Source organism: Candida orthopsilosis, assembly GCF_000315875.1.
Source record: "Candida orthopsilosis Co 90-125, chromosome 7 draft sequence".
NCBI lineage: Eukaryota > Fungi > Ascomycota > Pichiomycetes > Serinales > Debaryomycetaceae > Lodderomyces > Lodderomyces orthopsilosis.
In genome coordinates, this window is record NC_018301.1 from 895,193 (window position 1) to 909,659 (window position 14,467).

At 38.1% G+C, this 14,467-nt stretch overlaps 8 protein-coding genes across 8 annotated transcripts; 5 read left to right on the forward strand and 3 right to left on the reverse strand. All coding sequences in view use genetic code 12, as the record gives it.

The window, feature by feature from the left end:
* Nucleotides 1–1,794: 1,794 nt before the first annotated feature.
* CORT_0G04310 (Zcf29 predicted zinc-finger protein) lies at nucleotides 1,795–4,905 on the forward strand (the record flags this gene model as incomplete). The annotated part of the gene is made up of 1 exon (XM_003871184.1): nucleotides 1,795–4,905. The coding sequence occupies one exon, from the start codon at nucleotides 1,795–1,797 to the stop codon at nucleotides 4,903–4,905; it is 3,111 nt and encodes a 1,036-aa protein (XP_003871233.1).
* Nucleotides 4,906–5,300: 395 nt separating this feature from the next.
* On the reverse strand, nucleotides 5,301–6,167 carry CORT_0G04320 (hypothetical protein; the record flags this gene model as incomplete). The annotated part of the gene is made up of 1 exon (XM_003871185.1): nucleotides 5,301–6,167. The coding sequence occupies one exon, from the start codon at nucleotides 6,165–6,167 to the stop codon at nucleotides 5,301–5,303; it is 867 nt and encodes a 288-aa protein (XP_003871234.1).
* A 947-nt stretch (nucleotides 6,168–7,114) lies between these two features.
* CORT_0G04330 (pyridoxamine 5'-phosphate oxidase) lies at nucleotides 7,115–7,936 on the forward strand (the record flags this gene model as incomplete). The annotated part of the gene is made up of 1 exon (XM_003871186.1): nucleotides 7,115–7,936. One exon carries the CDS (start codon nucleotides 7,115–7,117, stop codon nucleotides 7,934–7,936), a length of 822 nt encoding a protein of 273 aa, XP_003871235.1.
* A 481-nt stretch (nucleotides 7,937–8,417) lies between these two features.
* CORT_0G04340 (Hho1 histone H1) lies at nucleotides 8,418–9,145 on the forward strand (the record flags this gene model as incomplete). Its single annotated transcript, XM_003871187.1, has 3 exons — nucleotides 8,418–8,469; nucleotides 8,656–8,704; nucleotides 8,764–9,145. The coding sequence occupies 3 exons, from the start codon at nucleotides 8,418–8,420 to the stop codon at nucleotides 9,143–9,145; spliced, it is 483 nt and encodes a 160-aa protein (XP_003871236.1).
* Nucleotides 9,146–9,557: 412 nt separating this feature from the next.
* Nucleotides 9,558–10,142, forward strand: CORT_0G04350 (Dfr1 trimethoprim resistant dihydrofolate reductase (DHFR)e; the record flags this gene model as incomplete). Its single annotated transcript, XM_003871188.1, has 1 exon — nucleotides 9,558–10,142. One exon carries the CDS (start codon nucleotides 9,558–9,560, stop codon nucleotides 10,140–10,142), a length of 585 nt encoding a protein of 194 aa, XP_003871237.1.
* Nucleotides 10,143–10,168: 26 nt separating this feature from the next.
* Nucleotides 10,169–11,536, reverse strand: CORT_0G04360 (Tim54 protein; the record flags this gene model as incomplete). Its single annotated transcript, XM_003871189.1, has 1 exon — nucleotides 10,169–11,536. One exon carries the CDS (start codon nucleotides 11,534–11,536, stop codon nucleotides 10,169–10,171), a length of 1,368 nt encoding a protein of 455 aa, XP_003871238.1.
* Nucleotides 11,537–11,548: 12 nt separating this feature from the next.
* Nucleotides 11,549–12,673, reverse strand: CORT_0G04370 (hypothetical protein; the record flags this gene model as incomplete). Its single annotated transcript, XM_003871190.1, has 1 exon — nucleotides 11,549–12,673. The coding sequence occupies one exon, from the start codon at nucleotides 12,671–12,673 to the stop codon at nucleotides 11,549–11,551; it is 1,125 nt and encodes a 374-aa protein (XP_003871239.1).
* A 17-nt stretch (nucleotides 12,674–12,690) lies between these two features.
* Nucleotides 12,691–14,439, forward strand: CORT_0G04380 (Ecm39 mannosyltransferase; the record flags this gene model as incomplete). Its single annotated transcript, XM_003871191.1, has 1 exon — nucleotides 12,691–14,439. The coding sequence occupies one exon, from the start codon at nucleotides 12,691–12,693 to the stop codon at nucleotides 14,437–14,439; it is 1,749 nt and encodes a 582-aa protein (XP_003871240.1).
* Nucleotides 14,440–14,467: the final 28 nt, after the last annotated feature.

The following is a 14,467-nucleotide window of genomic DNA, read 5'->3' on the forward strand; positions in this document are numbered from 1 at the left end:
GTGCGAAGATCCAGTCAGTCCGAGGTTGAATCAAGTAAAGAGGGAACAAAAACAAGCATTTAGATTTAGAGACCTTCGTTGGAGCCACACATTTTGACATTTCAAAGAGCTATACCGTTTCGGCAATGCCTCAGGGTTTTATTCAATTATAAAAAGATTGAGTGACCCTTGTGGGCTTCACAATGTTCCGTTCGGTATTATCGGACCTTTGTGCTAGATCGGGCATTAACTACATAGTTCGTAAATCCGTACAATTTAACGCGCACACAAAAGAAATGTACTTCACCAAAGCTCGGTATTTTTTTTTGTTTGTGTGACTTTTACCACGGTTGAATGGTTGAATGAAACTTGCACATGGAAGCACACTTCTATTGTTAACTGGACAATGTTCCTAACTCTATACTGTAATGAACCTAAACAAAAAGAAGAACAAAAACTGGGAGCACTTTTGTGTGTACTACTATTCACTATATTTGTTTACCAATTGAAGCTTCATGACTCACTAGCCTTTCCACAACTAAGTAACCTTAATGTAACAATGGGATAACGGAGCCACTAAAAGTTTAAAGCACAGCCGCTTTTTGTAATAACTACTTCATTGTATTGGTAATATTCGAATTAGCTAATCGTTTAGAACAAAAAATTCTATAATCAGATGTAGAACAATAGGGTGTCGTTTCTTTTTATAGATTTAAAGTAGGGTTTTTTAGCACGTATGACTGCTGAACCTCCTAAATTTATCATTGTAAGCCCTATCGATTTAATTGAGACTCGGGGTCATACATATTTGAGTTGAAATGCCGTGTAGGACTGTTTAACAAAAAAAAGCACATGGCAGTGTATACGATTGGCGGGGTCGAATGAGGGAAAGATTCGGAGACTAGAACTGCAAATTATATGATTCCATAGTGAATCTAATCTGGGGAATTGACTACTCAATTGTAGCCTATTGTTATATTTTGATAATGCCCACATATGCCACAGCTCTACGTGTTCTTGTAAGCTTCAGTTTGTTTAAATCAAATAGAATATAAATTAAATTGCAAATCCTCTTTCTTTGCAACTACACACAAACTAAAAGACTTCAATTGCACAGACATACATTCATTTATTATATTTCGTGTTTGTACTTCACACTAATAGATACTTCGAAGTATTCATAGAGAAATCCCATTAACTTTAAAGCTTACACCCAAACTACAAAAGTGTTATCATCAATCGGGCGCTAAAACAGACCTTACAACATCACCAATTCAATCCCCCCCCACCCCCCAGTTAGCGCTTCTCAAAAAACCAACCCACATTTCACTTTAGAAACTACTACTGCGGCTATTATTATTACTACTAATACTACTACACTATTGAACTGGAAGGAGTATAATTCGTAAATCGAAATTCAAAGAAAGATACACAAAAAGGATATAATAATAAAAATAGAATTTCATTGTGTGCGGCCCTACATAAAAACTTAACAAGGGTCATTATACAAAACTAACTACACTAAAGTATATTATCATTCTTTTCATAAGAAGATTACGAAGGCAAATCATAAACAACTCAATTATACCCATCTAGAAGAGAAGTATAATACTCATCTTTGGGTTTCTTTCTACCTTTGGGACTGAGACCAACAAAAGCCCACACGCTACAAAGCTGTCATATCATTTCATTGCGTATAGCAATTGAGCAACACTACATCACGTTGATTAACGCATTTTATACGCTTGAGGACGCGTCTGCTACCTATATATACAGACCAGGGCACCTGTTAAACTAATCAAGTCTTTACAAGTCATGGGAAAGTTACGGGCGAGGGTGTCCAAAGTTTGTGACTTTTGCAAAAAGAGAAAAGTCAAGTGTGATTTGGGAAATCCTTGTTCCACGTGTATCAAATACAAGAGGAGTCCTTGTGTTTACTCGGAACTATTGGGGAATGAAGATATTACAGATGATGAACCACGAAGGAAGTATACATCTACACAAAAGAATGACAGCGTCAAAGACGGAAGATTCAATAACCCTAATTCTCTATTCTCACCAAAATCAGCTTCCCTTGATGGACCGGTGCTGGCAAATGGTTTTATGTCCAAGCCATTGACACCAGATGGTGCAAGTATAGATACTGTACACGATGAGTTGTCGTTTCTCAAACTGAAACTACAGTCTTTGGAACAGCAATTGAATACTCAACAACAACCACATAAATCATCAGAAGGAAGGGCCTCGGTGCAACTGCAACTGCAACTGCTGTTGCTGCAACAACTGCCATTACTGCTAGACCCACTCAAACAAACTCCTGATGGTAAAACTTACACATATTCACCAACCAATCCCAGTTTGTCGCTGATTGATCCAATGGATCTATATGGCCTCAATCCTATAGAATCTGAGAACGAATGGATCAACTTTATAACCGGTTACAATCCAATACAGAATAGAGAGCCAGTCAGTAGAAAACATTATGGTCCTTTATCGTGGGTTACGTTGTTAAAAATTGACAATGCAGTGGCTGCTATTTGGACACAGATGGAGCATATAAAGAAACAATACAAAGTACGTGCTGGCACCCATTTCATTCCCCCAGGTGACAACCCAACACAAGTTGAAAAAGACTTTTCTGAAAAGGCATATAAAGACGATGGTGAACATGACGTGAAGTTGTTCAGAGAAACCGAAGTCAAAGCCGGTTCCAAAAAAGTCGTGACCCAAGAACAGTTGAATGAAAAGGCCAAGTCATTGGGCTTGTCATTTTACAAAGGCGGATTGGATGAGGAGTTGGAATTGGTGGAAAAGATTAGATTGGTATTGCCAAAACAAAATGTCATATGGAAATTGTACAAGAGGTTTTTTACACATTTATATCTTGCCATACCATTAATAGATGAAACTGCTATGAAGGAACAAATACAAAGGCTTATTGGTCCAGAAGGCTACCAGGATATTAATGTCACTGTAAAGGTTGAAAAGAAGTTGGATTTTGCTTACTTGGGATTGCTATTGATTATGATGAGGTTTAGCTACGTGTCGCTCTTCTCACACGACTCGACAATTAACGAAATCAACTTTCAAACAAACAACCCTGAGCCAAAAGCTCAGCAGATCAAATTTTTATTGAACAATCCAATTGACATTGATGTTATTGACGTTGCACAATTATGTTTAAACCAATTTGATATGATGAGGTGCGCCAACATGGCGATTATGCAATTGGCACTAATGACGAGACTTTACCACATGTACGCTCCTGAGCTAGGTGATGGTGTTGATGGTGGTGATGCAATAGTATTCAACGCCACATTGATTCAAATGGCAAGGTCGCTAGGTCTTCATCGTGATCCTGATTTATTCCCTGAGACGTTCAAGGATCTAAGACAAAACAACTTGGCAAGGAAGATTTGGTATTACGTGTTGATTTTAGATTTCAATAATGCAATGAATGAAGGAGCCACTGTATCGGCATCTTTTAATTCCTTTGACACCAAAACACCACTCTATGTTCCGGGTTGTGAGAATGTTGAAGATGCTGAAATTGAAAAGATTGCATGCTCTTGCTATCCCAGTTTTGACTATGTTTACGAACCAATGAGTGAGATGTTTGCTTCGGTATTTAAAGTTAGAGGTGAAGTTAATATGGCAGATTTGATGAAAAGGATGAATTTCATGGAGTCCCATTTCAAAGAACAATACGGTCTTGTGCCACAGATGTATACTACTGTTTGCGATGGTTCTAATGATGCAATGCCAAACACTCTCAAGTTGAAGATCTACTTCACTGGTACATTCCTTGTTGCTTCAATGCACTTTCACATATTCAACTACTACGAGAGGAAGAGAAACATAAACTTGTCATACTACTATATCAAAAAGATTATGCTGATTATTGTGCATGAAGTTATGCCTTGCTTTATTGAATGTATTCGTCACAAGAAAAACGTGTTTAGAAACTCAACCGATATGATTGCTAGCCCAAGCTTTATTACTGTTGCTCATAAATCGTTGATAATGTTGTTTTCATTCCATCTCAGGCTTAAATACTGGATCCATGATTTACAAAAGAGATACGACCACAGTACGAAAATGAGACTGTATGACCTTGCTGACCATGCTTACAAGACCAATTTCCAGAAATTAGTACACTTGGCTGATTTGGTGGATAAATGCATGGGTCATTTCCGCGATGGGGTTGCTCGGTTATCACAAAGGTACTACTATGCGTGGCGAGTGACAAAGGCGCAAAATTTCCTTAAGCAACTGTTGAGCGACAAATTCTTTGAAACATACCTGCCAACGTTCACTACCCAACCATTTAGTTCTGAGATGTTAAGTCAATTGGAGCAACTCTTCGAAGTGTCGTTAAGTAAAGTTGAGCAAAGCAAGAACCAACACAAGATGGAAAAGAGACGCAAATTGAATGATTCCAAAGCGCAAGCAAAACAACAAGATGATGATGTTTCAATGGAGGAAGAGTTGGAAAATAATGTCAATTCATTCATCAATGGTAATGTCAGTTTGAGAAAACATGAAAATTCGGTAAGTTCGACAGGATCAACTACATCTGATAGTGAATATAAACCAAATGATCAGGTCGATACCATTTGGTTGCAAATGATGAACATGAAGAATAACGAGGATCCAATAAGCAGAATAAATGATCCAGCAATGAACCTAATGTATAGTGCTACGCCTCCTTTCCTCAGTCAAATGGATGGTGATAATTCTGGTGGTGTTCCTTTTAGTCCTGGAGTTCTTGGAGGACTTGGTGGTACCAGTTTTAGCTCTACTGGAGTTTCAGTTGGTGCTGGTGGTCAAGGAGGAGCAACTGGAGGATATAATTCATTTGAATTGAACCATGGTGAGATGTTTGAAAATTTCCCTATTGATGAACTTTTCAAAGATTTCCTTTAAGGATTGTGCTTTTTTGATGTTAATTTATTTTTTATGAGTGTTAATGTGTGTATATATTTTCCTTTTCCATTCGGAGCTATCTTGTATATATTTTCTTGTATATAGGTGAATTGAATATATGGTGAGTTATTTATATTACACTGAAAGAGAGAGGGGGGTGGTGATTGTGGTCAACATATATGGTCTATTGTACTTTTAACACTGCTTTAAGGATAGTATGTCGGTTTTAGTCTTGTACTGATCACGAGTGGAGCGCCCATTTGAGTGAATTGAATCAATATCTTTAACTTTTAATAGCTTAGCTCATCTAATGTAGAACAAGAATCCGGTGCATTGGCTTCGCTCCCGACCTTATAACATGCATAGCAATACAGTCTATCAAGTGGATTTGCGGCTTACCTTTCCACGTGCACAATTGCAACTTTTTCATTCTTTTGAATAAACATATGTGTATCTTTGGTATGTAACGATAATATTTCCCAATTTGTACCTGTAATAGATTCACAATATACATTATTCATAGTGTATCGAGTCAAAGGGAAGGTCTCATATTGCGAGGAATTGGTGATTTGCAGTGGTTCCAAATGGGTAAACAAAGTAATCAATTCTTGGGTGTCTGTGGTGTAATCATCAAGTTCTAATCCATTATTTGAGAGCACAGGCATACTTACGGTATCCTTGTGTACTTGAGGTGTCGGCAACTCCATACCTGGATCGTAAATGTAGGACTCAGCATGTACATTGTTGAATAACGTCTTGATGATGAATTCAAACTCAGGTTGGGAAAATTTGATCTTAATTTTATATCTGTATCGAGAGTAGTCATTTTCGCCATGACCAATCTTGTCATTGGTTAGCTTTTTTACCTGAGAGTAGTCAAAGGATGATATGGACCCATATCGATCATGTTTCTGATCTTGATGCAAATTGGGTAACTTCTGATACGACGCTTGATCAAGATGTATGATCACTTCATCTTTGGGTCCATAAAATTGCAATTTGTTTTGAAACGCTGGATCAAGATCAACTTGATCTAATGGTATTGCCTCAATGTAAGATTTGTAAGCACTCTTTTTCAGCCGTATAAGTTCCATCAAGTTAGTTGTCGTAGAAACTTCTCGAAGAAACGGTTTCGGAGTGAATTGCAGCGATGGTGCGGTGATTAAGCGAACAGTGGTGTAATATGGGCGTTTACGAATAACTTGATCAATCAGGAGAAAGTTGTCTTTCGATTCGAGTATGACACATTCTTCTCTTGCCATGTTTGTGGACGTGACTCCAAATGGCCTACAAGCTTTAAAGGAGTTTTGCAGTGTTAATTTTATTTTTTTGCCTTCATCAATTAGTTGCAAATTCACTTCATTGGAGTGATGTGAAAGATGCCTGACTAAGAGATGGAATTAAACAATTGCACCACTGAAGCTATGTCTATATTGATACATTCTTCCTAGTAAAATAGGTCATACTATTTTGAGTTTTGAAAAGTCCGGCCTTTCGGAGTTAAGTCTCAAGGCGGCTTATTCTTGGCCGAGGAATTAGGCCGGAGATGGGTTATTTCGTAGAAAGAAAAAAAGGATTTGTCAAGAAATTCGGGACGAAAACGCAAAAGACAACAGACGATGGAAATATTTGGGGGAATAACTTGTCGTTTGTAGTAGCTATCATGGTGGTCTCTATGTAAAACGGCTCTTCCTCACTATTAAATGCTGAGTAGGATCAATTACAATGACTTTCCTTACTTTAAATAGATAGTAGTTCACTTGACACACGTGGGTCTTTCTTTTCGCAATTAATCGGAATTGCCAAAAATTTTCTTTTAATTTGAAATTCTTAGAATGTTACAAAATGCAACAATTTAAAAAAAGAAAAATTTAGTGCTCATACGACACTTGTGAATGGGTTGTGGACTGATAAGGTTAAGATATATATAGTTCTGCGTATTCAACATATAACTGGAAGTATTGAAGGTATACTAATTCAGAGGTGCACAAGAAAGTTCTTAACTTATAAACTACTGGAAATACCAAATCGAAGCAATTTTTGCACCTTTCAGAGCTTTGGTCAACGATTCCCAAACTGTCAAGTCAACAGCTCACATACAAGCTTGTTTCAGAAGAAAACACTCGGATACAGCAACGCACCCTAGTCAAATTAGTTTACTGAGACAATTTAACAATAATTTTTGGCAACATCATAATTTCCGATTAAAATGGTTCAGTTCAATTTTCAAGCGCCATGGGTACCAATACTCAACAATTGCATTAGTAATGAACTAGTAGCAACTAATAACAATCCACCATTTACCACTTTCCAATTGGCAACTATAGATCCAAAGACTGGATATCCACAAAATAGGACATTAATATACCGAGGTTGGCTATTTAATAATAAATCTTCCAACGTAATTACATTCACCACAGACAGGAGAATGGAAAAGTATCAAGAGTTGTTGCATAATGATAAAGTTGAAGCGGTTTTTTGGTTTAGTCATATTCGAAAACAAATTAGATTCAGGGGGAAAGTGAGATTACTTGACTCTGAGCATCAGCCTAGTATCGATTTAAACCATATAAATAGCGGTGAAGTAACACCAATTGAATTAGACTCCAATGAAGACGGCTCTAGAGCTCGTGTTCAAAAGCAACCGCTTCAAACCTCGTTATTATCTCCTTCATTTGCTGAAAAGGATAATACACAGGAAGACATAACTATAGGTCAATACGCCCCACCAACCAAAGAAGAATGGCAACAGGAATTAGACAGGCAGTGGAATGAATTGTCCAAAGCGTTGAAAACTTCGTTCAGGAAGCCAGAACCAAAATCGCCAATGACGGAAGAAAAAGCCAAATTGATTAGTAAGATACAGAGAGGTGTTGATGGGAAAAAGGAAGAGGATGGGTACAAGAATTTTGCCGTAGGGACAATCTTTGTCAACTATGTCGATTATTATGAACAAGATAAGGATAAGAGGTTTGTTTATGAGTTGGACGACGAAAGCCATACTTGGACCGAAGAAGAAGTATGTCCGTGAGCACATCCAGGGAACTTGGGAGGGGATTAAAGAAGGAGTTTAGTTTTGTAAAATAGATGGTATATAGAATACAGAGAGCTTGCACGTAAAATAAACGGTGCAATGTGTGGCGTCAAGTGTCGTGTAATCCCAGTTTGTGTCATTGATGCATTTGCGACATTGTCTCAGACTTGGTGCTTTGGTTCCATGTCGCAAAAAGTGCTATGCCGTAACTTCGAAATAAGTGACAATAGAATACTTATCTTTGTGATCAAACAAGAAGTTTTCTTGTTTTACTAAACTTTGTGTTACTTAAGTTGTTTTGTTTTTGTTTTGTTGATTGTTTGTGTGATTTGTTGTGATTTCGCAAAAGAATTTAAATTCCCCAATTTCTACTTTCAATTTTTACAATCCTTTATTCACAACTTTCTTCTTTCTTCTTTCTTCTTTCATTCTTTGTTTTATAACATACAGAACCTAATCTACAATTACAATATCAACAATGGCTACCGCAGCAACCGCAACTTCAGCTTCAAACTCAAAGCCTTACAGAGGTATGTTTTTTCTAACCCTAATGGGAATTCAATTTCTTTTTTATTTTTTTGGGGTCATTTGTTTTGGTTTCGGATTTTTTGTCCTTTGCCCGGCGCTTGATTCCAATTGATAAGACCCAATCACACTTGAGGGTCACCACTTGAATAGTTTTTAAAGTCAGTATACTAACAATGTCTTCTTTTTAGTTATGATCAAGGAGGCTATCTCCAATTTAAAGGAAAGAAATGGATCATCGTATGTATCCTAAAGCCTGCTTCATATGAAAGCTATCCCAGTACTAATATCCTTTTTAGCCGTCAAGCACTTAAAAAGTACGTTCAAAGCAACAATGACATCAAGGCAGCTAATTTCGACTCCTTATTCAACAGCGCTTTGAAGAAAGGCGTTGACGTTGGTGAATTTCTTCAACCAAAAGGACCTTCAGGGCCGGTTAAATTGAACAAGAAAGCAACAGCAATTAAGGAAACCAAAGCAAAGAAGGAGGTTAAGAAACCAGCAAAGAAACCTTCTGCTACCGCTGCACCAAAGAAAGTGACCAAAAAGACTCCAGCTAAAGCTACTACTACCAAAAAGACTACCACTAAAAAGGCAGCTACGGCTAAACCAGCAGCAGCCAAAAAGACAGCAGCCAAAAAGGCAGCAGCTCCAAAGAAAGCCAAAGTTGCTAAAAAATAATGGATCTTTTCATTTGCGATGATTACGTCCAAGAAATTTACGCTTCCTTCCTTTTAGTTTCAATTCATTCCGATGAGTACTTGTTTTATTCTTATCTTTTTTAAATATCTTGATGTGTTTTAATTTTCAAATTGTGATATTGAATCATATGTGTAGATAAAAACTCTTCATATTCAACCGCGAACATCTTCAAGTCTGTGTTGGATGTAACTGCTTGGAGTAAAGAGGTAATTCATGGATTGACTCGAATGTAAAAAGATTTTACTCGAGATTGTCCATAGATTCGGTTCAATATTGCCGAGGCGGTTTGGGTCGTGCTCCTTGTCGCGACAATAAGGAGTACCGACATTCACAAAGATTTTCACTTTTATGATCTCCCCTCTTCTGCCACAACAAACTCACATCCCTCAACATGTCGAAGCCGGTTGTAACCATCATTGTTGCCGCACTCAAGCCATTGTATGGAATAGGATACCAAGGTAGCCTTCCGTGGCGATTACGTAAAGAGATGGCTTATTTTAAGAGAGTTACAACGCGTACTAGTGACCCATCATTAAGAAACGCCGTGATTATGGGAAGGAAAACTTGGGACTCAATACCATCGAAGTTTAGACCCTTGCCTAGTAGGCTTAATATTATATTATCCAGGTCATTTGACAATGAAGTGATTGATGAGAACCTTCTACATGCAAAGTCGGTTCAAGACTCATTACAGCTTGTAAAGGATAAAAATATTGAACGCGTTTATGTCATTGGTGGGGCCGAGATCTACAACGAGTTTATCAAAAGTGGATTAGTTGATAACGTCTTATTGACTGAAATTGAACATACTGAGACAGAGAAACTTGACATGGACACATTTTTGAAATTTGATGTAAATCAATGGACCAAACTGTCTAAATCGGAATTGATTGGATTCACGGGAGAGGAAGCGATTGATGATGATATTCGAGAAGATAAGTTTGTTTACAATTACACATTATGGCAGAAACAATAGACGTATATATACATGTGGTATTAGACCTACTTTTTAACATCAAACACTCTCATTCTTGAGATAACTCTATCGTCATATGCCAATTCCTGAACCCATTCAGAACCTCTTTCAGTACCCTTTTTAACCCAGTTTGGTGGCCAGTCAACTTCTTCTTCTTTGGCCATCAACACATCCTTTTCTTTGAACGGTCTGGTATCTTTATTTACAATATGGGTGGTTCTCTCACCATAATCATCAGCGAAAAATCTCTTTGTAAAGAATCGGTACATTTTACGCGGCACATTCTTGAATCCTTGGATGGTGGGGACTGAATAAACATAGACTGGTTGTTCAAAGAATAATGGAATTCCCTTGTCGTCTTTGAGTACTGTGTCCATGTTGAATTCAGGGGCTAAAGGTGCATTGGCGTAATCTGACGAGTTGATGAACTTCATCGGTACTGGTTTCAAATTGTCATTGTCTTCGTCATCATCGTCGCTATACTTGGTTGGATTTTCCTCCTTATCTTTTGCTTTTGCTTCAGCTCTACGAGCTTCTTCATCGGCAATTGCTTGTGGTTTTTGCAATGGTCCAAGTAAGCCTTCGTGAATACCACTGATGTATTCTTTAAAGGCGCCTCTTCCGATACATACAATTCCCCCTGCGACTTCGTTGTTCGCATCATCAGAGACAATTTCAATCTTTTGTGGGAAAACTTTATACAACCCGAGAACGTCACTTGGTTCGTATAGGTCCGATCGTCTGACATACTCTGGCGGTTCGCCGATACCGTTTTCTTTGGTTTGGTCTGGCTGTATCTTCCCCTTTTCTGCTTCTTTAATTCTTAAATCTCTAATCCTTTGTGCCACAGCAGATCTAATATCCCCTTGTCTACTCTCACTAAAAATTTCAAAATCAACGGATCCGGCATTCAACACGGGTTTAATAAACCTGCGGAATATCCTCAATGATTCATCAAGAAAATCATTTGGTGGGGGTGCAATATAAATTGTCAATTTTCTAGGTATTCTATCATTGGTGTATACTTCTTCGCTTAAGTGGGACACACTAGCCATCCATTTTTTACGAATCTGCTTTTGCTCGTATTTATCATAGGCTATTGATGATCCGACTCCTATAAGAACTGACCAAAAGATGAGCCAGTTTCGAGATGGAAGTGAAATTCTGGGTATTCCCATCATTCTTAACGCGGGGTTGGAAAATCCTTTCTTTTTGGGAGGTTGTGGCTTAATATCGGGCTTGGCATCAGGCTTGGCATCGGGCTGTGGTGGCTCCGGTTTAGCTTCACTCATTGTAGAAGAGGCGTCTGTGTTGAATAATCTAGGATCGTCGATGTAGATTGCGAGAAGAAAAAATTTTGCCAAAAAAATTTGAAATTTTGCAACAATTGACATTTGGAGATTTCTCTATATGAACCTATTTAATTCAATTACCAAATCATTGTGATTTAGATCTTTACCGATAAAGACCAACCTGTTTTGTTTTATCTCATCCAATAGCGTACCATTTTCTATAATTTCATAGGTTTCTCTAACGCCTTGAACGACTCTAATATCATCTTTGTAGACCAATACACCCTTCAACCGATGTATTTCAACCTCTTTATCATTTACTTTGTTCTCCCATAGAACATGCTGAAGAAACTTTTCAATTTTCCCAAATCCACTTTGATTTTTGAAAAAGGGAAAGTCTATAGTGATTGTTGTGATTCTGCCGTCATGAAATGACGCATTAAATTCCGACAATCTAGTATTTGCTTCAAATGCATGTAGGTCCAAAATCTTGTCAAGATCAATATCTCCAAAGCTTGTGGGATATATTGGGGCTGTTTGGTTTATGCTTTTTAGTCTAGCAATTATCTCGGTGTGATCTTCAATCTTGTCAGATTTGTTCAATAAAATCACATCTGCCAATGCAACTTGTAAATGTGCAGTTGTGACACCTTCTTCAATTGGTTCCAAATCGTGTTCTTTATGCCAATGTCCACCTACATCATTCAAGCAAGTGAGAATATTTTCGGAATCAACAACTGTTATAACACCATCAATATAGATATTCGAAGCGAGTCCTTCATCAAGCCAAAACATTTTGGCAATGGGCGCCGGATCGGCAATACCTGTTGTTTCCAATAGGATGTAGTCAATCTTGTCTCTTGAGTTTTCCACCAAGTTTTCGATTGCTGTTACCCCATTATCCTTAACTGTGCAACATAAACAACCATTGCCAATATCTAGCCACTCTTGCACACTTTCGTTCTGGTCCTGTATCGTGACTGACTTTTCAATTACTGAGGAGTCTCCAAATTCATTCAAGATAATAGCTAGTCGCTTGTTGGATTTTTCTCCAATCTTTTTGAGTAAGGTAGATTTGCCAGATCCGAGATAACCAGTGATTATCGTAATGGGTATTTTCCTTGTTGACGATACAGTCGTCAGGTTCATCAGTGAGGTGGGCTCCGTTGTTACCCTTTCGGTTTTAATTACTTCATTCTCCGGTAAATCGACCACCAATTGTGGTATATCCTCTTCCATTTGTGTTGCGATGGTGAATGCCACGGCACGAATTTTCAAAAACAAAAACGAGAATTTCAATTTTAACAGTTCTATCCATTGACAGTTCAATGAAGAGATTCAATAAACTACTTGATGCCGCATTGATAGCATTGGTGACGTATCATCTCGTCATCTCTCCCTATACCAAAGTGGAGGAGTCCTTCAACATTCAAGCCATACATGATATTCTCAATTATGGTGCATTCTGCACAGAGACGATTGAAAAGTACGACCACAAGCAATTCCCTGGAGCAGTGCCGAGGTCGTTCATAGGCAGCTTGGTGCTTGCTTTATTAGCAAAGCCAGTCATTTTTATATCCTCTATTTTCGGTAAGGATCTATTGCAAGGGGAGCAAACTCAATTACAGACCATAGTTCGTGGTATCCTTGGTCTTACAAACGCATTGTCGCTAATTAGACTTAGAGATCAGCTAAACAAGGTAACATTCAGGGACAAAAAGAGTAATATCAAAGGATTTACTGGATTTTGGTACTCTGTTTTGTTGTTATCACAATTTCATCTAATCTATTACTCCTCCCGAACATTACCAAACTTTATAGCTTTGCCACTTGTAAATTTTGGATTGAGCAAGTTGATTGTGGGCGACTTGTCGGGGTTGACATGGTTGGCAATGACTGGTGTTGTATTTAGAATGGAAGTGGGTGTATTTGCTGTGGTCATAGCAGTAGTTTCCTCCTTGGTATATGGACAATCGAATATTGTTGCAAATATTGTGCTTCTATTTGCCGGGGGTTTATTCGGTACATTAACGACATTATTTATTGACTCCTATTTCTGGGGTAAGCCACTTGTTCCTGAGCTCAGTTCATTCATCTTCAACATTGTCGATGGTAATGCAGCTGAATGGGGTGTTGAACCATGGGGAGCCTATTTCAACAAATATCTTTTCAAGTTATTCAGACCACCAGTGGTTCTCATTTTGTCTGTTATTGGGTTCTTGAATGACCCTGCCGATGATGGGGTAGCTATCACGGATACCAAGGCTGTGCGTCATCCAGCAAGAAACTCCTTGCGTATATTGTACACTTCATCAATCATTTTTATTGCAATTATGTCTTTCCAACCGCATAAAGAATGGCGTTTTATCATTTACACTATACCAATATTTACCCTACAAGCAGCTAATGGGTTGAGCAATATCTCGATTAAGTGGAGTCTCAGCTTCTCAAACAAGTTGTTGACCTTGATTATCTCTTTCTTGGTTTTGGTTAGTGCGTTGCTTTCGTTACAAATGGGATATATCTCTAGTTTTAACTATCCTGGTGGAGAAGCCTTGGAATTTGCTAACTACTATGTGTCGGAACACTACAGTGGTAGAAATGTAACCCTCCATATTGATGTTCCAGCTTGTATGACCGGGATCACCCGATTTGGTGAGCTACATCGTGAGGGGGTAAAGTACGATAAATCAGAGACTGACGTAGATTATGACACCTTTGATTTAGTTATCACCAGAGATTTAGTACACGGCTGGAAACTCCTACACAAAGCAAAGATATTCAAAAATTTGGACCTCACAACTATCTTGAAATTGATTGAAACGCAAAAAGCTGATCGCTCAACGTTATTTGTACTTTTGAAAATTATGGTCGATGAATTTTTCAACGGGTCGAACCAAACTTTGAAAAGCTTGTTGCAATCCACTATTGCGTTGGAAGACTATATATATGTTTATGAACAGCCCATTAAACTGGAAGAAAGTGTTCAAGAGGGCATACGTTAAAACTTGCAATAATCATACATCATTATTC